At 42.0% G+C, this 27,058-nt stretch overlaps 1 protein-coding gene across 1 annotated transcript in view; it reads left to right on the top strand.

Annotated features, from left to right (window-relative positions):
• nos1apa (nitric oxide synthase 1 (neuronal) adaptor protein a) overlaps window positions 1–26,682 on the top strand; it is a 149,932-nt gene extending 123,250 nt beyond the window's left edge. The window contains exons 8-10 of the mRNA XM_027289874.1: window positions 8,505–8,666; window positions 20,290–20,455; window positions 23,985–26,682. Of these exons, the coding sequence (XP_027145675.1) occupies window positions 8,505–8,666; window positions 20,290–20,455; window positions 23,985–24,544 (888 nt within the window). The 3' untranslated portion in view covers window positions 24,545–26,682. The remainder of the gene's footprint in view (window positions 1–8,504; window positions 8,667–20,289; window positions 20,456–23,984) is intronic.
• The last annotated feature ends 376 nt before the right edge of the window (window positions 26,683–27,058 follow it).

The following is a 27,058-nucleotide window of genomic DNA, read 5'->3' as shown; positions in this document are numbered from 1 at the left end:
TGTCGTTTCAGTCGATTGGCACATTTGCATATTTTATTGTCAACTGTCCTTCATATATATATTTTATCATTATCTACTGTAACAACATAACTGTGGGAGGTTGCATACAATAAATGATGAATCATCTGGACTGGAAAGAATATGTTGAGTCTCTCTGTGTTTATTTGTTAATGATAATTTAAGTAAGTTTTTCTTTTGGTGGTGAGTGATCCTCTGTATCGACACAAAGATATCTTATCATCAATCCACAAAAACTATCTTTTATTTTGACTGAATGCTCTCTGTATTTTGTTTATTGTAAAGTCACTCCGCCGTGCAGAACGATGTACAGACTCTGTTTTCTTCTTCATCTGTTGGAGGGGTCAAAGTTCTTCTGCGCTTACCTTAAATTGCTTTAAATCTCAATTAGATTAGACGTGTGTGATGAAGCATCCACACCGGAGGCGTCTCGTGTTCAACACATTTACATATTCATAGATTGTAATGAGGGAGAACAATGCCCATTATTCTTATATGTTTTTTTTTAAAACAGCCTCTCGTCTTCCTCTACTCTTTTATCCACAGCTAACAACAACATCCACTTCTCCTCAGCCTTAACTCTCGACCTCTTTACCTCAGGAACCAGAACACACTTGGCCTTTTTTTTCTCTCTGGTTGTCTCCTCGGCAGCCTCGACAAGACAGAGACTTATCTTTTCAATACTCTCCGCACACAACCAGGTAATAAAAAAAAATACTGTCTCTCTGCTTTTCACTCACTGCAAACTCGATGACTTTGTGTGAGAATATTGCTTGACCCGTCTGTATTGGAGAGATGAGGTCCAAGTTTTTCCCCTGCTGGGGTTTCTCCTGATAGCCTTGTGGTCTGATGATTTGATTTCGAAGTGTGTGTGTGTTTGTGTGTGTGAGGGTGTGTATGTATGTGTGGACTTGTTAAGTTGTGATACGACTTGCCAGCCAGAGAGGAGTCGCAAGGCCAGTAGCCAAAAGATGCTGTCATCGTACAGACATTGGCATTCGACATTCTGTCCACATCTGCTCTTGTACATGCACATCTGCTCATGTGGTATGTTGACCTGGATTCATCTCATGTAGGAGGCACTTCATCCTGAGCTTTGCACATGGGAATGCTGTCCTATGAGCTGTCTGCTGATAACAAACCACAAGCAGCATTATCCCATGAACAGTGACCTTTTGACCTCAGACAGAGCTGAGTCAGTCCAAGTTTGATCAAGATGTTTTCGTGAAAGTCAGATCCACTGATTTGAGCCAGTGGAATAACCCACACACACTTTTTACTTTTTGCTTTGTTTCTCCCTTCTCAATTTCTCTCTCCATCCCTCTATCACTTGACTTTCCACTCCATTAGCCCACACTTTGTGCTGACATTCAGTATCTTTTTCCAAACTCGAGCCTGTTCGTGCCAGGAATGTTCGAGTTCTGAAATGTGCCACTCCATTTCTCCCATGAAACCGAGAATTATGAACATCTTTTAGGGTTTGATCCACCAAAGCTGTCCAGCTGTTAAACTCTGGGATATTAACCTTTAAAGGTTCCTCAGAATAGACAGTTTAACACCTGAAAATAGGGAGTAACAGGAAACTTGCTAAAACTAGTTGCAAGTTTCAACACAACACACTCAACAGAAATTATATTTTATAATTGACATTGACTCTTTATATCATTAAGTCAAGGTTCAAAAGAAAGGTGGTGATTTTACAAGCATACCTGAACAAGATCTGACTTGTTAATATGGGCATACATGAGGGTTGGGTTCAAACTCAACAGAACACCAAAACTCAACGGAACCATCTTGGTTAGTCTCCCCAGTTTTCCAACAATGACCAATCTAAATTAAATCCTTAATCCACTGAGTTAGATGTGAGATTATTCTGACTGAATGATTAGGTTGCTCAGTAGCGGCTCTCACTTGATCTTCAGAGGCAGAAACGTTAAATTAGCCAAATGAAATTTGATCAAATAAACCGTCCAGTCGCCGATAGCTGATATATTTGTTCAATTGCCCAACCTTAGTGCACAGGCACACACAGCTGATCTGGGAAACTTGGTTGCTCTTCCCTAAACTAATCAAATTTGCCTGATCCAGGACCATGTACTCATGATTTGTTGTTAACTTATGAAATGGTCGGTTAGTCCTACAATCCGACGAGTTTGTATTTCCAGACATCTTCACAAGCAGATCCATGCAACATACACAGTATATAGACCTGGATCAGTGTTTGTGTTTCTATCCGAGCATTATAATTAAGTGCATTCGCCCTGATGTTCCTTGGTCTAAAGGAGAAACTGATTGGACACCTCGAAAAACAAAGCCAACGTGTCTCTGAGTGCTGACAAAGAACCACAGCTTTGATTTCACAGACGTACAAAGCAAAGCCAGAAACTTTGTTGCCCGTATGGCATCATTAAAAATGAGTAAACCATTAGCTAGGGAAACAAGAGTGGCATTTAGAATTACTTGGACAACAACTATACTGGGTACGGGGGAAAGGGCAACAAAGGCAGCTTAGATAATACAAGGCCAGAGAAACCCTCCAATTTGTAGATGTCCTTTAACGAGCTGTGTGAGTCCAGCCGGACTGTGCATGAAAACAGACGTCATCTCGGTGTTAAAATGGGAAAGAGTCAATGGAAACTGCAGAAGGAATGGAAAGGCCTTATCTGAAAGGTTACACAACCGTGCCACATGATATTTTTGGTCAGCGGCAGACTGTGGCAGACAGTGCCTGTTGCCTGTTAACACTGGGAAGTCCAGAACTAACCACATGCTGAGCTTTTGCGTGAATATCATCTCTAAATATAAAAATCCACCAACAACGTTAAATAAAAACAATATTTATTGGTGCCACTGCACAGTCCGTATATGAGAGGATACGTTGTGGTTCTGTAGAGTGTTGTCCCCTTTTGATATTCCCCCCAAATAACTGGACAAAGATCACACAAATCATGATGAGAAACCTCTGAATGTGGCAACAGTTCTTATATCAGAAAGTGCTTAAGAATCGGTTAGTGCCCTCAAGAGACCAGAATGCAGTGCAGCCACATAATGTCTTGTATTTAAGGAGCACAGTGCAGAAAGCAAAGCTTTTCTTACCCATAACTCACAGGTAAAGGCCCGTACTGTAGCTCCCTGATATACCGTGCTGGTTAGCTTCAAAACTCAAGAACTGATGATCGTCTTCCAGTTAGTATGGCAGACTAGTTAGTAAGCCGTTTAGAGTTTTGCGACTGCCTGTCTAAAAGTCAAATATTCCCTCTCACCTCTGAGATCGGTCTCCACCAGTTCCTGAGGGAAATGCCAAATGCTCCACTCTGTTTTACCTGCTAGTCACTAACTTTTTCTGTCTGGCATTCAGTGCAGGACAGATGGAGTTTTTAGATTTTAGTTTTTCACTGGAAAACAGATGCCGGCCGCAGACGGAAACGACGCCACGAGATCAGTGAGACTGAACCAGGAGAACAGTGAGCAGGAAAACCGAAACAATAAGTCAAGAAACGCTTTGCAGAGCTGAGGAAACCTGCATCTCTTTTTACATACGAGTAGTCACCTGATCTGTTTTTAATGTGAAACTATTGATTATAGTCGTGGTAGGCAGTGTATTTTTGGCGTTATTGGTCGAATATTCCGTAATAACCTTTCAGTATGTTGTAATTCAAGTCTCCACCTCCTCTTGGCTCTGTTATCAGAAAACCTAGCCCGTGACCGGAGACTTTAGCCAATCACACATCGGTAACCCAAAGCCATCTGTATTGGATGACCTGGGAATGAGACTCAACAATCTTTCTGCAGAATCGATTACCTTTACGTAAGTTGGATTTATTTTAAGGCACGCAAAAATCCAAGCCTGCCTCTGGAAAATATTCTCCAAATGGCTGACTTACTGTCGTACTTTACGGGCACAGTTTGGTGCCACAAATCTTAAATCGACAGCAGTGCTTGCTTCTATCATCGAGATCATAATTTGCCTCCCTGCTTATAAATGTGCTGCTTGGTCGGGAAATATTCTATTAAGTGATTTATTCATAGAAAGAGGAAAACTTTAACCCAAGGATTTCAAGGCTTAATGTGAACACTTGATGTGAACGAGACCTTTTTTCTCTGCTATACTTTTACTGCCGTATAATGACTGTTAGAGTCGATGGTGTGATCTGATATCACAGGCAGGAGAGTGATCTCTCAGGTTTTTTCTCAAGAGCCCTTGATAAAGTTGTAAATCTGTAGCTAAGGCTGTCAGCGGTAAAGAAAGCCAGACCCTGTCTAACCTCTTGGTGTTTTATTGCCTCTGTGTATGTGCGTCTGTCTGTGTGTGTGGGAGGGGAGTGTAATCACAGCTGGAGGAAGAGAAATAAAGACTTCCTTTATCCCGTGTCATCTGTCTTTAGTTTCCTTTCTGTCTCCTTTTCCCCTTTCCTTTTTCAAAGCCATCTTTTCCTTCCCTGGTCTCTTCCTCGACTCTTTCTGTCTCTCAGTGGGTATAACGGAAGGCTGAAAGATAAAGGGAGACTCCAGCTGCCTGCTAAGAGCCTGTATTAGCATGTGTATGTGTGGGAATTAGACGGTAATAGCTGAACCTCCCTCTGGCAGCCCAGACTCCAGCAGTTATCATGAGGAATTTCAGTGGTAGGCCGTTTTTCCTCCATCGTCTTTAACTCCCCCGCTCACTTTCAGTATCCTTCTCTGCCGTCTTGTGTAATTGGGTTCGACTTTGGAAAACAACTTCAGGATTTGACGGATTGATGGTCCTCATTCTGTACAGTAAACAAAGTACGGGGAGGCTCAAACGGTGTTTGAATATGCAAGTCCTCACTCCTCAAACCGCTGTTGGAGACCGTGTGAAAGTGTGTGTGCGGGCATATTTGTGTTCAAGCAGTCATACTGGATTCAATACTTGTCTCTCAGAATTAAAAATTGATCACTGTGAATCGTTTTCATCCATCCATCCATCCATCATCTCACTTCATTCGCCCTGCGTGACATCTTCAAGTTAACCAACTTTGAAAAATTGATGGCTCTCATCACCGCTCAGGCTTTTTTTTATGAATAGACTTTTTACTTCCCGATACCCAAAAAGCTTACAAATGTGGTGCTCATCAGTAATCTCCATCCACTAAACGGCTCTATTAAACATCCTTTATGACATTTTATGATATGTCGTCGCCCTTTCTCGCTCCTGTTGTCGCTCCTGCAGGCACCACGCTTCCAATCTTCATAGATGTTTGGGCGATCGGCTCAAGGGTGTGCTGTAATTATAGGTCAACACAAGGTGACATATTTCAGAAATCTGTTTACCCCGGAGGGGGGAAATGCCCACCGCCACCTTGATGTTTCATGGACACTTTATATATTTTGGCTGCTTCTTTAAAATGCAGTTAAAGGTGCATTGTGTAACATCTTTTGACAGAAATGATTCAAAACTATGTTTTCATTAATGTAAAATCAGCTGAAATTGAAATCTACAGAAGGAGCAGGTCCTCACAAACCAAACACTGACTCTATATCGATACTTTACAGGTTTCACAGACGCTGTAGGTTTTTCAGTCGGTTGCAATCCGAATCTCCACCACGACTAGATGCCATTAAATTCTACACACTGGAACCTTTTAAATATGCAAGACAAGATTTGTGACCAGCAGGCAGCAAATATTTCACTTCTGCTCGGAGCCATCTGGGCAGTTGGTCTACGCATACACTCTACGCTTATTTTGGCTTTTTTTTTTTTTGGAAACAGCTGTTTAAGTCTCTTACGGGGGTGTTAATGAGAGCCCTGAGATTTGATAGTACTGTCTACGTTCCAATAAATTAGCCAAAGGAGACTAAGACAGCTTTCCAACGTCTGATTAGGTGTCCGACCATTTGTGTAATTGTCCAAAATCCAACATTCACACGCACTTCACACAGTGATTCGCCGGCTGTGTGGGACGTGAGCGCTTTTAATTCCAATCTTGACACAATGAATCATGTTGAACAACCGAAAGCAACACCGTGGACGTCTTCCAGCAGAGATTGTTTGAAAGTTTGCACTGTTATCCTCGTTATATTGCATCTCCCTCATCTCTGGCTTTTCATTTTGTCTTCAAGTCCTAAATAATTATTGCACTACCCAAAACTGTTCATACAGATACCGCGGAAATCTCTGCTATTGTACTCCAGTGTATGTAAATACTTGTATGGAAGTGTTTTTTGGTTAAACTAACATTGTTACAAGAGTGGGAGTGTGTTTTGTTTCTGTGATAACGTTGGAGATGAGCGCTCAGATGTGTTTCAGAGAAAGATCTCTCCTCCATCTGTGTTGTATCACACTCAGCCGCTGCTGACAGTCTGTTTATGTCTGTCTTTCCTTACAGTTGCTCTGTAATTGAGAGTCGCTGCCGTATCCACAGTGCCAGCCAGTGTCACCATTTCTCCTCTCTGTTATTCTGACTGCTGAATCATCGTCCTCACTCTTCCGGTTGCTGAACGTTCCCGTTTTGCCTGACAAACTCGCTGTTTGGGAGATAAAGCAGTGATCCCTCTCTTAGCACTGTCGTTTCAGGCGTCTGTGAGTAGCCTCTGCGACAAAAAAGGTGAAAGATGTGTCTCTTTTGAGGACGCACTTCAAGATTCATTACGCGATGGCACCAAACAACCTGTCAGCTTGGATAATTTCCTCTCATTAACCTAAAAGATCCAGCACAGACAGGCCATCAGTCATATATTCCTCTCATGGAGAGTGTGTGTGCCTCATTGTCTGTGTGTCGCCAGAAAGTGCTTAAGGAGAGACAGATGGTGAAGCGCTTTGGCATCGATTCCTCAAGGCAGGTTCAGGTTCAATTTAATCAGGTGCCGACTTGTTTGCAGACCACAGCCGGCGCCGTGACTTCAGTCACTTTGAAGCATCTTGCGTCTCCTGTTAGTGGTTTGACATAGTTTGGTATCAGTCAGCAACCTCGTTGTTCAAGACTTGGCAGCCGTGAAAATGTATCAAATGCAGGTGACGCCGGCAGAAGCCTGAAGAAGACGTAAAGCCAGCAATACACATTTCATTTAGTTATTATGCAGCCAGAACTTTACAAGAACAACATTAGAGCTTTAATATGTTCACTATCCACTATCCAATATCCACTTTCTCTATCTGCATCGTTCTTGTTATTGCATCAACTTTATGTTGGATTGTGTTGCACTTCATTTTCTTGCATCACAATGCCGGCTCGGTTTCATGCGACAAAAACAAAAACCACTTATTATTCCCAACGCGTGTCTTAAAAGCACTCTGATACACACGACATACTCACTTACCGTGGAGCCACTCTAATCTCTCTAAAAACTATTTGATGGAACAAAATATGCAGTTATCCACTTCAGGAAAATAGATTGTTGCCCACTTCATGGGTTACATGTTTGGATCTTTGTGCGTAAAGGCATCAACAAAGTGTTGGAGGCTGGGTGAAGGTCATCAGTCTATTAAGTCTGTAGAAGAAGGGCTGTCAGCCTGTGCCTGTCACTCACTGTAACCCCTGTTATTCCACCGGGCACGGATGCGGAGCACGGAGGTAATTGCGGCCATTCTAGTGAATATTTTAAACTGCATTGGGCCCATTGTAGCTGGTTTCAGAAGCATCTCAGAAGCGGGCCTTGCATAGAAGCACATAAACCTGACAGCTCGTTAAAGGACATCTACAAACGATCACAATCTCACTTTTCTTTTCTCTCAGTTAGCCAGACCAGTTGGCAGCGACATGCTCACGATCCCTCACTGGTTTCTCGACATTGAATGGCCAAATGTGCGTCATAGGAAGGCCAACAAACATCCTGTGTGGGCTGAATAGAGCTGGTGTTTTCTTGTTCTCCATACCAGCTGTGAAGCTTGAAGACTTGTGTTTTTGTTGGCCAATCCAAGGAGCTGTACTCTGGACCGAGCCACTTTGGAACATCAGACACATTTCCCCACTTTCAGGTGTTGCCAGGCTTTGACTTCATAATTACCCTCAAAGACCAAATGGAGCCGATGCTTCGCCAAGCACCACATCTCCATAAGATGAAATATTTCTGACTGATTGAATGATGGAAAAAGGCACAACGTGTATGTCGGTGCAGGAGAATTGAGTCCCAAATCTCATTATCGTTTCGAGTGGAGTGTTTGAGTGCTGCTGATCTGCATTCTCAGCGCCGCTCTGATGCAACTAATCAGCGATTGTACATTTCAAATTCAGATTCTTGTTTTGATGGCGACTTGTTCTGTAAGGCATATCATTGATGCTGCTGCTGCTGCTTGTCCTGATTATAGTTATTTATTCATTATTCATTTCTTATCTTCTTTTCGGTGTATTTGCATCCTCGACCTTGTAAGTTTTTGTGAACTCGAGCTTTGAAAAATGATATCGTAGATTTAGAATCAGACATTCTCATTCACATGAAAGGTTGTAAATAAATAAGTAAAAATCGGATTGTGAATATCTCTTTAATGTCACTAAATGTCGACTTCTCTCTCCTCTCTCTGCTGTCAGGCGTCAGAGGAGGCCTCTCTGCTGATATCCAGCCCCAGGATGCTGCTCCCTGCGTCGGGCACGCTGCCACCAGGTGCCCCCCTGTCTGTCCATCACCAGATCCAGCTGCTGCAACAGCAGCTCCAGCAGCAGCAGCAGCAGACACAAGTGGCTGTGGCACAGGTGAAACTCTCTCACACAGACACACAAACACCATTTGAACAGCTGTATGTTGATTGTGTAGCTTCAACGATTAATCGATCGACGGAAAAAGAACTTTAATAATCGATTTTCTCTGTCTCATGTCATATTACACTCAATATCTTGTACAAACTGGACATTTTTTACTATTTTCTCACATTTTATAGACATAATAAATTTAGAAATACTAGCAAATATTCGTTAATAATTGTGCATGTGAATCGTGGATGTAAAAATGTTCAAGGACTTATCCATAAAAGTCAAAAGCTGCTACTAGCACTTCATTTCTGATTACTGATTGACAGTTTAAAGGATGTATTGCCTACAATTTATACCATATGAACGATAATTATATTGTAATCAGTGGTAAGTGATTAAATTATCACACTGCAAAGAATTATGAAGGTCTCTGGAGGGATGTTTGACTCTCCCTTTCCACACTTCCACCTTAGACATGAATTGATCTGCATGAGATGGATTTCATTTCTTTGTTTACTACACAAATTGCCTGTTTGCAGCGATATTACACTTCAGATTTCTCCGATACCTGCACACAGCGTGATGGTCATCAGCGCAACGAGTGGTGCTTACTGTAGACCTTGAGTGTGTGTTGCCGTGGGAACTGTTTTTCTCCTCTGTAATTCCACGGTTTAATTTGAAGTCAGTAGAACTTCGACGGCAGCTTTACTGATTCATCCATGCACGCTCTGTTTCTTTGGCACCTCGTCCATCACGGCAACGGTTGTTGGCAACATCTGGAGGCAATTTTAAGATAAGTATCATGGCAAAAGACTAATAATATATTAGTCTATAACGGCAGCAGAGACTTTGTACATGTATGTACAGCTGAAAATTAGATTTCTGAGACAGAAATATATCAAATCCCTCAAAGCAAGTGGAGAGTTAGGAATTTAAAAAAACATAAATGTGCCGAGACACCCAATAAACCCGAATCAATAAGCTAATTTCACAAACATTTGTTAAAGTGAACAGAGTTTATGTCAGAATATATTCATAGAAACTACCCACATCCACAAAAGAAACAAAAGAACATGAGATCAGCTGGAAATGCTCGAGGATGACTGACAGACAGAAGGAGATCAACGCCCTCCTGCAGTCCAATCTGGATCTGAAAAAAAAAAAAGTTAATACCGAGTGCACCCGGCGTCAGGCATCAATCACTCAGCCTGAGCGGCTGCAGTGGGAGAAGTGACTAGTGACAGCAGTGGCTTTGGGTTTATGAGCTGCACACACACACACACACGCACACGGACGCACAGAAGTTTGTCAACCTGCTCACGAAAGAGCTGTGAGACTTGAAACTGCAATTTCACAACTCAACACGCCCTCTTCCTCACACACACTCCTGACCCAGAAGTGTCCCAGACAGTTAAGTACTGATGTCTCGTGGCTTTCAGAGACGGACCCGGCGGTCCTGATGAAACCGCCTGTTCACGCTGAACTCGGCTGTCCCCCTTGCCTTGACCTGAACAACGTCAGACAGACGGCCGCTCCGACTGACAGCTCGCACATTCAGATTGAACGTGCCCAGACAGAAATTCCAATAATTATACCTTGATGAAGACAGAGGTCAGAGCCCGGTGGCACATGAAGAAACTATTTTACCTAATGTGGAATATTTCAAATGAGCTTGTGCCTCCGTGAGGTTCATCTGTCTGACCTTTTGCCATTTCGAAAGCTCCCCCCAGTGGTCCCGACTTGTCTGAGCCGCTGTAACAGTTAGCGTCCACACAGCATCTAAATTAGTTTCCACCGACTCCTCGGTTTGTTTCTCTTGTCGAGTGAGTCTGACCGTGTGTGCTGATGTCGCCATCGCCTGAAAGGTCGCGAGATAATTAATGTGACAGGAAAAGAAAGAACCATAGACTGACTATAAAGCTACCTCTGTGGGTCTCGTCTATGGAGGACCAAAACTGCCAAAATCATACAGAAATAAATGACAATAAATGCAGAAAAAAACAATAGGTATATACTGTAGATCTCTGCGCCCTCATGATGAGCAGCCAATAAAAAAGTGACACACCTGACAGCCCCTTCATTTACATGATGAATGGACATGCTTTAAGAAAATGCATAAAGAAAGTTTAGAAATAAACGAGTTTTGGGAAATTAATAAACATAATAATTAGATAATTACATTAAAAATGAAGAAATTAATAAGTAAATAAACACAGATGCAAATTAAAACATAAATATCAATTTTTGTCAGGTTAAAACATTCATACATGGATTCATTAATGACTACTATTTATTTTTAAGGAATATTTCTGGTGCATTTATTAACTTACATGTTTTTTTTTTGACAAAAATTTCCAGAGTTGAACTCATTGGCTAAACAATTTAAAAAAAACATATTCAAACAAAACAAGAGATTAATGGAAAGTCGTGGACCTTTATCAAATACTTGACGTATACTTTATTTTTTCTCAAATCAAGTCAAATTTGAATTTATTACTTAATTGCACTTGACCCATTTATTTTTACAGTGCAGTCTGCACACACTCAGACATGTGGAGAGGACCACACGTCATTAAAGTGTTTATCGGGAGAGAGAGGGAAGCTGTTTCCTTCTTTTTGTGCTCATAACAAACATCTACAATCACTCACTCACACTCTCCGACAAACTCTTTCTCATACAAGACTAAACTCGCCTGAGGCGACTTCTAACCAGCCGTAATGAGGAGAGCCTGTCCACCACTGAAGGTCAAACAGAAGAACGTAATGAGCTGATTAGTTCTGCCCAGATCAGGCGCAGTGTGAGCGCACAGTGAAATGTGTGTGCGCGTCTTTATTTGTGTGTTTTTGTGCTTATTAAGAATTACACTAAACTTGTTGTTGTTTCCAGTTCGCAACAAAAACAAGTCAGTCCCCGGTGTCTCTGCTTCAGTTTTACAGCAGAAAATATCTGCTCTGTTTTTGTTTCTCCGGCATTTCAAGTCAAAGTGTTTGTTGAAAACATTTTTTATGTGCAGACATTTCTCTCCTCTTCTCTTGTTCATGATTTATCTCAAACAGCAGGAGCTCGCTGATTTTACAGACGTCAGGTTTGAGTGCAGCTCTGCCATTATAACGACGTCGCTGTTTAATGCTAACATAAAACGCAGTGATAAACAGACATGCAGCCGGTAGACTATTTTCTTTTTCAATCATATAAAGCTAGAACACAGTGAAATGAAATGATGTTCCTCCGTGAGTATGGTGCTACATAGAACAACACAAAGGACTTCAACTAAGACTACACAGACCTGTACAAGACTGCACAAAGGGTTCCTCGACCGTGATTCCCTCTCTATCCACAATAATCATATTTAATGTCAACTTGCCGGACACGTGTAACACAGGAGTGGATGTTATTGTAGGACAGGAAACGCATGTGTCATCAATCATGGTCGGTGCAGACGGCACCTTGAGATTAAATGTTTAGTTGATTAATTAATTAGTCGATCAACAGAAAATGACTCTGCCACTCTTTTGACAATCGATTAATAATCTTTAGCAAAAACAAAAAGTTTTTTTTATTAGTTCCAGCTTCCCTCATGTGAAAATGTGCAGCAGGGTTTGTCGACTGGTCTCATAATTCATAAAATCTCGGGCTCTGATGGAGATATTTCAATTTTCTGATGTTTTAAAGGACTAAATGAATTACAGATGAATCCTGAAGGAAATCATCATTAATAAATATAATCAAAAATGATGATTATGGTTAGGTACAGCCTTATTTCTTTCAATCTTTTTTCGATAATCTCATCAGCTGTTTTTCAAAGAAGTGACGAAAGTACCTGGAACTTTGTTTCCCAACCTGGCAGCTGGGAACATCTTCTCGATGTTGAACTTGAGTTCAGAGTAAATGGAGTTAAATTAGTGAACTGGCCAACACTAATCAGAGCTCACTCAGGGATGAGTGGAAGTGGTTTAATGAACTGAGTTCATCTGTTTAAAGGCAGAGTACGCTCTGTAGGTGCTGCTCTGTCTTTGACCTCCCTCTGTGTCTCCTAGCTCGGTTACTGTTCTCTCCTTCAATCCTTCCTTCATCCATTTCCTCCGTTTCAGTCCTTACTGACTTCTCCTACTTCTGTTTGGTCGATACTTCCACACTTCGCCCACTCCCGTTTTATTGTCAAGCTTCACTCATTTCCTTCTTTTCTTCCACCTCCCACACCTTTTCCTTTCCTTTTCCTTCCTCTGGTGAGTCATTGATCTGTCCTTCATTTCTCCTTTCTTTGCTCAAACAATGACGCTTGGACTTTTCTGCTTCTCTTACCATCTTACGCCCGTGTATTTCAGTCACTTCTCTTCAGTTTATTTCCCCAAAAATGAAAATAAAAACAGGGACAAACCAGAGCTGGAGAGGTTTCAGACACTTCCACATCAAAGGAGCCGGGCATGGGCGGGTAAATGCGATGACGGTAATTCCCTCAGCAACCAACCCCGTGGAGCCAACACTCCCATTCGCCAGTGGGAGAGACACATCAGCCTTATTGTTCAGTTTTTACATGATGATCCAAAAGCCCTTCATTTTGTATTGTCTCATTTTGTCTCTGTATTTAGTGCCAAGTGCTCTTTAAAGAAGCGGTTTGGCAGAACACGCTTTAGTGATAACGGATAACTTTGGAAATGGCAGTATGAAAGTAATTATGCACTATGGGTACGGGATGAATCCCTGTTGTGTTTTATGCAAGAGAAGCAAAACAGAGAGCGGTATGAAACATTTCAAATGATTAACGTTAAATCAGTGAAATAGATTTTTTTCTGTCCTGGCAGGAAACAACAGCAAAAAAAAAAAAACGCCGAGACGTTGAGCAGATGAAAATTGTCCTCGGGCGCTCTTCCGTTCCGGGGAAACAGTTTTGAACAAAGAAAGCAATAAAATGGAAGAGAGATGCTGCCGCCGCCTAATTAGAGCTTTAAGGAGTCATTTGAGTTGCTCGAAGCTCCTTCAATTTCACGACGCTCAGATAAGAGGACAGAAAACATTGGGGTAGCAGCAGGTTTACTACCAAGGGACCACCACGGCGAAACACAAGTGGAGCACCTTTTTAATTGGCTTTTTGTCTGCGTTCCACTTTTAGCAAGAGGTTTCAGATTTTCTCTCTCTCTCTCTGAAAGTTTTAAAAAAGAATATCGACATTGTTTGTTTCTAAACTATTGAGCTGTGAGGTCTGACAGACCGGTCGACTTTGTCCTTCATTCCTCTCTGTGCATTTCGTGTCCTTAATCTATTTAATCATCTATGAATCATTATTCCTCTGTGCAGTCAGGCTGAGAAATGTTTTTTTTTTACCCTGATTAAACCAATTCTCCATCTATCCTGTATTTTTTTAACGACCTGGACACTAAACAAATAGGCATATGAGGTCTGAAACAAAATGGACTTATGTTTGTCTGGATGTGATTGTGATTGTGATCTGCACCTTTGCAGAAAATGAATTAGATAATGTGGAAAACAGAGTTATTACTGTACAGCTCAGATGCTGCAAATGAACAACCTCAAAAATGATGCAGAGAAACAATAGTATCAGTACCGGGACATTTTCTTTAACCACCAAACTGAAGATCTTCAGTTTGTGGGTCGATCTCAGTTTGTTAGACATGGTTATGAACAGGCTCTGCAGTTGTTCTGTTTAGTGCAGATGATTACTGAAACACTACGGTACTCATTGTTACTCTGCAAACCCAGGTGTGAATATTTGTGCTTCTATTTTCAGACCACAGCAAACATTCAGTGTTGGTATTCTTCTTTGTTTAAAGCTGTTGACGACAGTCGCCAAAAATCATAGTGTGTGCACATTCAACTGATTTATAACTATATATAACTCTTCTTGGAGTTTTTTACCATGAAATAATAGATTTGAAATCTTTTTGATGCTGCACTGACTTTCCCAGTGAATCCCAATCTGCCACACACCACCAACTATTTTACTGATTTGGGTGAAACTGGATCATATTTCTGGTTTTCCCTCTGATGTGCTGCAGCTGCTGATGGACAGTAAAGTAAACTGCTGCCATCTGTAGCTGCTGTTACCTAACATTGGCTCAGTTTGTTAGCTGGGCTGTGAGCTCAGAGCACCGGAGGAGTGTTAGTGTTTGTATATGGGGATATTGCAGATGCAAAGTGGAGCCAGTGTCTTACTAGAGCCAGAGCTGAGTAAGTGGGCAATTTAAACAGGCTCCACAGCCTCTGTGGACATAATGAGTGTCAGAAGAAGAAGCTGCTGATCAGGAGTGAGTCTGCATGAAATAAAAGGCTGAAAGCGAAGTTGTGGACTCTCTTAGTTTTTCAGTGTAATCATAACAAATACACCTGTACATCTGTCAAACTATACCCCTCAAATATTTCTTTGTAAATTAAATGATATTCCAGTTCATGTGGAGTTATAAAAAGACAATGAGATGGAGACACACAGCAGGGCAAAAGGAAACAGCCGGAGAGATGCAGCTGTAATTATTTAGGTCTTATCGTCTCTCATCTGATAAATTTTTCATTCCAGTTTTCTATATTTTATCTGTAGGACCAGCCACTGTTTCCACAGAAACCAGGTCTGGTCATCTACAGAATAAAACTAAATGTAAGCTCGTGGGGCTGCATGAGAACGAGCCGCTGTGCTCTTTTTTTTTTCTTTTTTTTTTAAATCAGATATCCAGACGTTAAAGCCACAGTCTGACTTTAAAAAGAAAAAACTTCTCGGCTTTCTTCTCAGCTGTTTCTGCATGCGGCCGTTCAGTCAGTGCAGCTCAGTGAGACATTTAACTCGGACAGCATCAGGATAAATGTGACATTTTTGCTTCCAAGGCCTCAGTGTAAACCATGCCGGGGTGGCTCATGTGCTATTAGAGTTGTCAGCTGGGCGGCATATGTCGAAGTCAAGCTCCTCTTTCCTGCAGCTCAAGATGGGAACCCGTCAGCTGGAAATTACACCACCAAAGTCATCATCGGGGTGTCAGGCTTTACAAATGAGGTCGGCAGAGGCAGCCTGGCCTGAACACAATCTAGAATCACCTCCATTTGTTGCTAAGTGCAAGGATAATGGAAGTAGATGGCTGTCTTCCTCCACGCTTGTTTTTTTTCTGTCTAGTGTAGTGGATGTGGGAGAGCAGGTGGAGGCCTTGGAAGGGAGGCTGTGAATTTTGACTTCATATTGTTTCTCCGCTCTACCGATTCCCTTATCGGAGTGCGGAGGGGCTGATGAGGTTTAATCATCCGTCATTATGTCCGAGACAGAAAAGGAGGGATGAGGGAGGAGATAGAAACATCAGGGGAAGGAGATATCGATATAACAGCAGACACTGTGAATGAACAGTTTTTAAAACAGAAGTCAAATGAATTTTCCATCAAAAAGGCTACTAATAATGACGTTTAATTGACTTAATTCAGGTCGTAAATATTTATTCGTCTCAAATTAAATGTTTGGAGAGTAAGATTAGTCAGTGAAAGGGAATAGATAATGTTAAATAATTTAAAAATGCCAGATATTTGCTTCTCTGGCTGACAAAACAAGAAGGCTTAATCTCCAGTGGCTCCACAGTTTGACTTAAAAACAAGATCCAGCTCAACTCAGTGCCAAAATAATGTCATTTTGTGAAACAGCCTACGCGTATATATCAGAGTGTTGTGTTTACTGTATGTAGGTGGGCTGTGTATACAGTGCTCTACCTTTCCTGTTCCATGCAGAATATACGAGCAAGCACATTAGCCTGTGTGCACAGCTCACAGCACTGTCTGTGAATATCTTTATCATCTAATAAATCATTGATTAATGGCCGAGATCTTTTTATTTAATCACACACGATAAAAGCAGTACCAGATTAGAAGAATTCAGGTTCAAAATTAATTCCACATTGTGAGCAGAGCTTCAATAACTTGTAGGCTGGCACAAGACATGAATTCAATCTTTGAACAATAATAAAGCGAGTTTTCATCATGCAGAGCAATAATTAAGAGAATATCAGGAGTAACATGCACTAAAATAAAGTGTGGGACATTAATACGAATATATACCAACAAAAACAACCTTGTTCTGTGTTGCTGAAGCCGGCTTTAGTTCAAACACCAATTACACACCACACATTTGTTTTGTAGTTGGTGCTTTTGACATGTGTCACCACTGACGTCAAGAGCCAAGAGCCTCCACGCTACCACGGTAACGAGTTCTGTGTTACCACATCAAGCTGAAATGAGAAACCAGGGGGTCATTACGAGTTTCAATGACTTGTGCCTCCGCATGAGGCCCCCCCGTGATTCACGGCTCTGAAAATACACCGCTGCTCTTGTCGTTCCTTCACACAAACTGCCTGTCTAGAAATGTTACGGGCGCCTGTTCAGACACTCTCTAGTACTGATTAAGCTATTTGTAAATGCTGAAAACAGAATACGAACTGGTCTCCTGAGACGCCTGTGGGAATGCAGCAAGAAGCACCTTTGGATTGTCGCTATTTAACATAAAAATGTTCTCCACCGTGCGTATAGTGTAATCCGATAAGAGCATGTTACACTCTCTCTTCTTCAGTACCTCTTTGCCCATTAGACAGCTGATATTTGAAGCCCTGCTGGAACCTGTTCAAACTCCAGGGTTAAGCTTCATCAGACTATTGAGAGCCACGCTACGTCTCTTGTCAGAAAATCATTAGTAAGTGGGCTTCTTCAGCACGCTGGGCTTCTTTCTGAACCCTTTTTTGTGATTTGGAACCTTGAGAATTTCTCCTTTTGAAATCGTTGAAAGCAATTACGTGCCCGAGACGGGAGATGGCTGAACAGGGTGGGAGGTGGGGCCACTAATGTTTGATTTGGAGAGTACTTTGAAGTAAAAACAGGAGTTATTGCTGCTACAAAAGCGTGTAATGGCGTGTGTATGTATTTGGACATGTGTGCGAAGTGGACGCTGTGATTCTCCCCCACCTTACATGAATGATTCAGAGTCTAATAGAAGTTGTGTCCTTTCAGTCTTGGTTTGAAATAGAGCTTTAATCTTGCAGACCACAGCAGACTGTGGCATTAAGGTTACATGAGGATCAGAGCAGACACTGTCATAAAAATGTAACAGAAGGACATAAAGCCACAGTGCTTACAGAGATCACTCGTTTCAGTACCTTGCACCTGTCTGACTGTGTGTATTTGCATTTTTGTGAGTGCACATAATGATGAAATATCAGAAAGCAGACCAGCCTGTAAAAAAAACTACTGATCCGCTAGAGGATACCGTCATGGGGAAAGCGACATTGTGTATGAAGGTTCAATATAAAGAGCAACATCATCTACGTATAGCCACACCCTGTCCTTCGTAATGTTAATGAGAAATACTTAAAATCAATTAGAGGGCCTATCCAGAGTCAGTGTTTACTTGATCATGGCAACAAGTTTTCTTGCCCAAACGTGACGTGAACTGCAACTTCGACGAGCTTCATTTTGAAAGCGTAAGCAGGCGTTGGCTGTAAAGCATCTGAAAAAATCCCAAGGTGACATATTCAAAATGCTTTTGTCCAACAGTGAAAATTGAAAGACTTTGAATATAAAACAAATAAAAGCCGAACATACTGAAAAGTGACTAGAGGTCAACGTTGCTTTGTCGCCTCCTGAAAGTGAAAATTGAATCGCTGCATTAAAAAAAAAAGTGTCTCAAAAGACACTGGATGAATTCAAATACTTTTGCCAAAAGGTTTATTCTTAAAGGTATAATACGAAACATTTCGGCATTGAGATGTCAATAAAACACCATTATCCCAAGTGTTTCCAACAATGTTCCAATGCATGCTTGATTTTTTTCAAGGTAATGCTGCATTTCATTTGGTCGTCTGTCACTCCCACCACTGAACGTGAACGTAAATAAATGAAACTTAGCTTGTCCTTGAACATAGACAGACTTGTTTAACAAAGAAGACAACAACTCCCATGATCCAACACTACTTTGTGACCTCATCGAACTACATCTTTTGCGATTGTTTTCAAAGTTAATAGTAATCTGATGGATCAATTCTGAAAAAAGAAACTTTCTGTCAGTCAATATGTTGTTTTAGCTCGACAGTCGCAACACGTCGATCCGCCTTTGCTCCATTTATCGATCTAACTTTAATCTCCACATGAAACGTGCGTCCAGCTTTTCATTATCAAACTTTAACTCGAGCACAACGCTCCGATTGTGAGGCGACTTTTCCTTCACACGTCCCCCACCGGAGTGTCACTGATTGATCTGTTTCCCACCGACTGTAAAAAAAAAAAAAAAAAGCACTCTGTACTTTCTTGACATTGCTTTGATTAATTACCAGGCAGCAAAAATACAGTGTGATTGATCAGTTACCGCCACCTGCTGAGCCGAGTCAGCCAAATCTGAAAAGCCTCTCCTGATTAATTGGGTTATTAGGTGAAAGCCTCAATAATAGCTGAATTTGTTAAATGAATTACTTGTGATGTGGGTAAAAGCACTCATTCAAGAGCCTTTTAAATGTACTGCCCAAAATCTTTCCGGATGTTTGATTGATGCCTTTTCTCAAAAGCAGAATAAAGTCGTAGTTTGTTTTTTTTTCTTGCGTGTTATAAGTCGTTACACTTAATCTAAAAACCAGATTCTTTATTTATCATTCTCTGCTCGTCTAAATCACTGGTGAATAGCACTAAAATGTAAAAAGAAAAGAATAATTCTCAAATTTGAAAAGGAACAAGTGATACTACTTAACACCTTCCTCTGAGAGCAGATTTGATTTAAGAAACAAACTCTGCGTTTGATTGACAGCCTCTCATTAAGCACCTTGGAATCAGAAGACAAACATTTTTCCCTTGTGTAATATTTTATAGTCTCGTCTAAACTGGAAGAAATGTGAGTGGTGGGTTCAGATCACAGCGGGGGATTATCTAGACTCTTTGTTGTGTCTCATAACTTCCTTTTGTTTTTCACGTACCGATTCAGTGTCGAGCTTGTGCAAACATCCTTCGGCTTTATTATAGTTCAACTGAGCAACAATTGGATTCATAGTCATCTGTATATGAACCAAGGTTGCTGGATAAAAATGTGTTTGAACACAGAGTATGTGTTGTTGACAGAAAAAGGAACAAGTGTCCAGTGCAGAATAAAAACATCTGCAGAGGCGGAATACAATAAAACTATAATAATATAAAATGCATGACTATTTGAGCACCGTGCACTTACTTTCCCTTTAGGTTATAATTATCTTTTCATTTGGTATTCATGACACTAATTTATTGGTCCATCCAGCTAGTGTAGGCGGTTGCACGTCTTTCCACCGCATGGCTGTGAGAGTTACAAGTTTTATGGATGTTAGTGGAGGTGGTCTATATTTATTTTTTTATTTTTCTTTGTCATAAGCTGAACAAAAAGGACTAGTCACTTATTTTTTCTTTTGTTGTTCTCAAATATTTAAAGCGATTAGCACTCGCTCCTGATTTCCAAGAACATTCTGCTTGAAGGGCCAACACAGTTTGGCCCTGGCCTTCGAGTGGAGTGCTGTGTGGTCTGAAGTGTTTGTTGAATCCAGATAGTAGTCGTGCCGATCCTGTTGTTTACTCAGCGCCGAGCTTCTCTTCTTATCCCTCTCTCTGCTTTCTCCTCCTCTATCTGTCCATCTGCCTCCCGTGCAGGTCCACTTGCTGAAGGACCAGCTGAGTGCAGAGGCCACAGCTCGACTGGAGGCTCAGGCTCGAGTCCATCAGCTGCTGCTCCAGAACAAAGACCTGCTGCAGCACATCTCGCTGCTGGTTAAACAGATCCAGGAGCTGGAGACTAAGATGTCCGGACCAAACTGCAGTGAGTTGATCAAAATATGAAAATAATATATATTTTATTCTGCCTTCGGATCGAGTTGTCCATCATAGTACACGTGATGAAGGACAGTTGTGTGTATAAAGACTTTGACCGTGACTTCTTCTGCTCTAGCAGCTTCGATCTCATGGCTGAATATTTAGCTGATTTTGACAATGTCGACTTCTATTCTTTGAGCTGTCGTATACACACGAGACTTCAAATTGAAGAGCTGACAAGGACAGAGAGAGACAAGCAGGTGAACCAGAGGCTGCAAAGCCGTGAAGCTCCGGAGACTGACTTCACTGACCGAAAACAAGCCAAGCGTCCAGAAAACGCTTCGTTTTTCTTTCCATAACGTTGTCAGACACTAATAAGGTCAGTGGCAAAAACAGGGACTTTTAATGAACGTGTTCTGATGGTGCGCAATCACCCGCAACGATTGCATTGTAGCCCCCTTTTCCACAGCCACAGCACTCCCACTCAATACTCCCAGAACAGGGAAAGATGTGAGACAAAGTAAGACATACAGTTATAAAACTGTCCTCGGTGATCTGCTTAGTTTATTCTGCGTCACCGGCGCTGCAGAAAAACTTCACTGAGTCCGTCAGGACGCCATGACGAAACAATAAAATGATGAACAATGTCTAATGATAAATGACAGCGGCATGGCGGGGATGATTCAGCAGTCCGCCACACGTCAGCTATTCTTACACTGAGGCTGCAGAGATGTTCAGCTCATGCAGACAGGGTGACGTTAACGCGAGCCTCTGAATGGAAACTCTTCCATTAAAGCTTCTGAGCAACACAATCGTCTCTGCACTATCGCCGTCCGGCCTGCACTCCAATTGTCGCCTTGCGACAAAACAGTCTTTTATCTTATTAGCCAGCGGGGAAAGTATATTTCCTCATTGGCGCCTCTGCATGTTGGACATTTTCAAACGCGCCTAAGGTCAGCAAAACTGTTTTGGAGGCAGAATCTGTCTTCAATAGAAATGAAATTGCTTTTTTACGGCACGCTGAAATGCTGCGGTCAAATATTTTTAACACATTTACAGAAATGGACCTTTCCATGGCGCAGGCACGTCGGTTATGGTGGCTCGGCAGTGTGTCAGTGTCAGAGTGTTGGGATTGTGCATGATGCTTCTTGGCACACCTAAATGGAACAGAGCCATCGATAATTTGATTGGTTACACCTGTCCATTTTTTTTTCCCATCACAGTCAAAAAGTTCAGCATGAGAAAGGTTGATTTCACATTCGGTGGAATATTGCAGCATGAAACATGATGTGAGGTGCGGATCCCACGCAGGAGGTCATTGCTTGATCACGAGTAAACCTTCTTAAAAAACGTATGTTTTTAATATCCTGTACCCTCCTTCTGTGGCAGCTCTGAAAGGTTTGTAGGATAACCTCGAGCTGATCAGTATGTTCAATGAACAGTATTTATTTGAAGTTTGGGTCAATGCATCAAATGAATGTAGGTGCTTTATGCTCCCCATAGGTCCTTGGAATCCTTAAAAGTTCTTGATTTTTTCAGGGGGAAAAGTCCAAGTTTTTTTTGAAAAGATTTAACTTGAAATAGGTTCATTGAAAGTGCTTAAATTCATATATATTCTTCACGCAGCACCTGCTTCAAGAAGGTGCGACAAAGTGGAATGATGCAATGAACGTTCTGCTAAGTCTGGACTCAAGTTCTCATCTTAAATATTCTCAGTGTTGTAGCAGTAATTTGCCTTGATCTGTGTCTCAAACTGTGCAGTGTTGGGTCCTTGAATTTGAGGTAACTGGGCATGGAAAGTCCTTGAAAACTGGCATGAGGAACCCTGTTTTATCCAAAGCGCTTTACAACTTGCCTCTAATTACACACTCACACTGCTGGTCGATCATCAGGAGCTGCTTTGGATTCAGTGTCCTGCCCATGCGGATAGCAGGACTGAACCGCCAACCTCAGGATTAGTGGGCCACCCACTCTGCCCCCTGATCCACAGCGTCGTAGTCTGAGGAGCATTAAGCACCGTAAATGAGCCCAGCTGCAGTTCATCCCATTTGCATTAAGTGCTGCTAAATGGGGACCCGATGCCGGTCGGGTCTGATGCATGTTTACATGTCGGGAGCACAAAAAGAAAAGTGCATTCTTCTGCTGGGGCGCATTCATCCTGTGAAAGCGCTCTCTGCGAGAAAATATTAAATGGCCTGATGTTGTCGGCTCAGCAAAAAGATCAGTGACTGAAAAGTTAGTAAAGAGATTCAAACAGCACGCCGCACCGAAACTTCAAAACCGCTTTGACGAGATTAAAAATCATATAATGGCTTTCTTAATAAGCGGTGCAGCTTCAATCATATCACGGTGAACAGGAGCCGATGCGAGCCTTTAAAAGTCGATAAAAACAAGACGAGAGCAAGACGCAACTGCAGAGGACAGAAAGTTGTTGCATGGCAGCACTTTTTGTGTGTCGAGCTCCAGCAAAGTCAGGCTGATTTCAGGCATAAGTAAAACAAATCGCATCTCTCTGTTTGTGGAGTCAGTAGAAGTGCTCGTGCACGGTCAGCCGGCAAAAACCTTTGCTTCAAAACATTTTAATCCGGCAAGTATTTCGACTGTCTTCCTCACGATTGTCGTGACAAAAGATAAAATAGTTCCAGCCGACATCAGGGTTGTAAAATCTCATCTGTGAGTACAAGCTGCAGCATTTTTCCATGATAAACCCTTAAACCCATTAATCTGTTACTCCAACTGGACTTCTCGGATCGTATCTCTCGTCACACCGGCACTTTAAACGGCACACTACCTCCTCCAGGTTGTTTTCGGTCTGACTCTTTTAATCTGCGTTTCTCCTCAATCACTTTTTCAACCCGACTCGAGTCTTTCACGCTCCGTGTGAGTCTGATAAAACAGCGCTGCAGCTTTTTACACAAACCTTTTCCTCAGACTTTAAACTTTCAAACACACCACACACAGAGGAAGCAGGTCGCTCTGCGGGAGCGCTTTGAGAGGTTTCTATGGATATTTTGATGTTTTGTTGTGACTCTAATCTGACTACAGCTGCCGTCCTCCATGAAGGAGTCATTTTTAAGATGAGTGCGTGTTGGCATTGATGCGATAAAGATGGAGTATTCCTTTAATGCAGTGCTTCTCAAACTTTTCGGCCCACACTTTGAGAACCGCGGCTTTAATGTATCTTTCTCTCAGTTTTTCAGCTCCAGGTCTGTTCACGTTTCACCAAGCAGCCCCGATGATGATGAAATGCTTTGAAATATATCTATATCTATATATATTTCTTTTCTTGTTTACTCAGTGTGAAAGCAGAATGACTTATTGGTAACTGAGTGATTGATTTTGGATCAGTAGTCACAATTCTTCTTCTTCTTCTGCCACAATCCAACAGGAGCGGTGATAGCAGATGAATTTAAATCAAGGCACAGTCGAGCTGTGGTATGAAATGTTTGATCGGTCTTTTCTCCCTTGTCTCTCCCTCCCTCTGTTCTTTCATCACTTTGCCCTTCCCTCTTTTCTACCTCCTCTCATCTCTCCAGTGGGATCTCAGGACAGTTTGTTGGAGATCACCTTCAGGTCCACAATACCATCAGTGATCTGCGACCCCACAACGCCGAAACCCGAGGTGTCCACCATCAACCTCCCCGCGCTGGGCAACTCTGATGGGACCAGCAACGCCTTCTCATCTTCCAACGGGACTCTGGGAAGCCCCCTAGGTAGGGACCAGTGTCTTCTCAAACTGGAGTGTTTCCGTTTCCTCCCGGGCCCTCCGCTTCCTCGACTCCCCTCTCCTCCCCTGCTGCTCAAGGCTAAAACGCCGGAGCGTAAAGATCAAGAGGTCTCCGACACAAAGCTGTTCCCCCGCGACGGCAAATCTCTGGGCTTCCTGGACTTTGCCAGGTTTCGCGAGTCGGGCATCGCCTCGGAGTACGAGTCGAACACAGACGACAGCGATGACAATGAGGATGAGGGGGAGGACGATGAGGAGGAAGGGTTGGAGATCTTTGGCTGGGGGACGGACGAGGAGACGCTGAGGCTGCTTAACGTTCTCAACAGACAGGGAACCCCCGACTGTCTGGGAGATGAGATAGCGGTGTAACACACTAACCTGCTCCCCTGACGATAAAACACAATAGCCTTGACCTGTTTTCGTCCATTCACATCAAACTACTCTGTAGGAATAACCACGTAGAGAACTAACCTCCGTCAGACGTGCACAATTATATACACACAGATCACGCCGACATGTTGGTGTAACAGGAAAGACTCACATGAAAAAATACATTTGCCGTAGGCGGCGAGAATCGAGTAGCTCTGATGTCACGTACACGTCTTGGTTGGCTTTCATACAGAGCCTGAACATGTCAGTCACTCAGGCGTTCATTCACTTTGTTTGGGAAGGCAGCGTGTGTTATTTATTTGTTAATGTATTACACCAGATCAGTCACTATAAGAACATTCCCCTGCCTGTACTGTGTCTGTTCTGACGTATCTTCTTAAAAAAAGATATATTTTATTTATCAGATTATTTATTTACTATAATTACATGTTGGATTATGTGTCAGGACTGTCAGATTGTCCTGGATCAGGGCTACAGCACGAGTTAAACACATTTCAGTGATCCCCCGTGTCTAAGCTGTAGAGATCTATGAATGTACAGAGGTGTTAGAAGCAGCCGGAGCTCCTGATAAATAAATCAGTCACACTCGCTCAGAGAGCCATCTTTAACTGTCACATTAGTGTTTGTTTGCTGCCAATAAATACATGAATGAAGATTCACACTCACTGAGAATGTAAGGACCTCCTGCGGGCCGGGATGCACCAGCAAAGATGAATTTAATCTCATCAGAGTTTTAAACAAGTATATCAAGATTATAAAGAAAAGTATTCTCAGTTTAGTAAGTCCAAGTTTGTTGAGTTAAATCAATGTTGAGATGTTTGCTTTAACGTTTGGCTTCATCATTTCGCCTTCTCTGATTCTTCTTCATTCACCTTCGGTGGCGTAAAATCTCAGGGCGAGCATGAATCGGTCGCACAGCTGCATTTCTTCCACTGCCACGTCTGACAGTTGGTTCATGACAGTTTGAGAAAAATTAGGATTGAGTCTGTCTCAAAAAAAAAGAAAAGGCAGCTGTATTAAAAGTTAAACATCCTGCCGGATCACGATTTTCCATTTTTTTGTGAAACAGAATTAAATTTATACAAGTTTTCAATTAAGTGTGGTTTAAAGAGAGGATTAAATTTCATCTCTGTTATTTTACGATGATAATTTAAAGTTCAACCATTTAATCTGGTTTAAAAATTCATCGTTGTTGGTGCAACCTGGCCTAAATATGCCCTATTGGTCTCAATAGAAAACTGTGATCTCTAAACTTTATGCATATTCACACACCGACACTAGACTTAGTCCTTAAAATCCACGGCTTCTCTCCATCCTTTTATTTTGCCTCTATCCTTAATTACAGATACTTTTAATATACATATCACATGCGTGTGCACACACAGATTTGGGAGCTCTGTAACAAAATCAGGGAGTTTAGTCTTCATCTTCTTTTTTATTTCCCTCCTTTCATCAGATTGAAATTGTTAGTCTGTCTTCATCGTGAAGATGTCAGGATGTAACATGAAGTCAAACCAAAAGTTAAGGTTAGTTCAGGGGCAAGCTTTGGATCGTAGCTGTCAGTCAGACCGGCAGGAACGAGTGGTCAGAGTTTCTTTGGGGACTGAAGAGGCTGACGAGCTCTCGAGTGAAGATGAACACTTCAGCCAAACCCTGGGAGGAACTTTACTGCCTCTGTTTGGAGAGGGGAAAGTCCTTTCTTTCTCGGCTGATATTTAATCAAAGACTATTTTTAGACAAAAATCTGTATCTGTACTGTACGTACAAACTTTGTTTTCTACGTCGTCCCACTGAACTGTTGAACTGCTCCATCCTTGACTTCTGCAGGCAGTCCTCTTTTCTTCTTTTTTTGTCTCTTCACAGTTTGTTGACTTGGTAGTCAGAGCATGTTTGCACTCTTCTCACTTGTCCAGACATTTCCACGCTTTTTAATTTATGTAAAGCCGGGATTAGTTGGACCTCGAGGAACGCTGTTTGTTTCTTTTATTCTCCCCGTAAACAAAAACTCCTCCCTCGTGCCAGAACAGCAGCTCACGGATGACAGCCAGAAGTGGTCTCGTTTGTTTAAACCCAGCTCTGTGTATGGCCTCCAAGCACAATGCAGTATTAAAGTGTTCATTTTGTTTCACGAGGAAAGCCACAGAGTTTTCTTTCTGTCTATTGTGGCCACAGTTTGTGGTGGTGTTCTCCTGTCAAATCAATGCAGACGAGCCAGTATTTGGCAGAGGTAGATGCTGCAGAGCTTGAAAGGAGGGGGGGAACAGGCCAGTTCTCAATGTGCTCACTATCTTTTGTAAAGCGCTTTAGCCTGATAGGATCAAGACAATCTAGTGAGAGTCCGGTGAACTAACTCCCAGTTAGCCGCTCGCTTTCTGAGAGTGTTTGCATTAAAGGATCACAGAGATTCAGTCAGAGATGAAAGTTTTTTTAAAGATTTGTGCAAACTTTTCTGTAAAATCGTTTAATCAGAATGACTTTGACACAAATGAGGAC

This window comes from Larimichthys crocea, chromosome XVII, assembly GCF_000972845.2.
Source record: "Larimichthys crocea isolate SSNF chromosome XVII, L_crocea_2.0, whole genome shotgun sequence".
Lineage (NCBI taxonomy): Eukaryota > Metazoa > Chordata > Actinopteri > Sciaenidae > Larimichthys > Larimichthys crocea.
The sequence above is the reverse complement of the archived record's forward strand: the minus strand, read 5'-3'. Positions and strand labels throughout refer to the sequence as shown.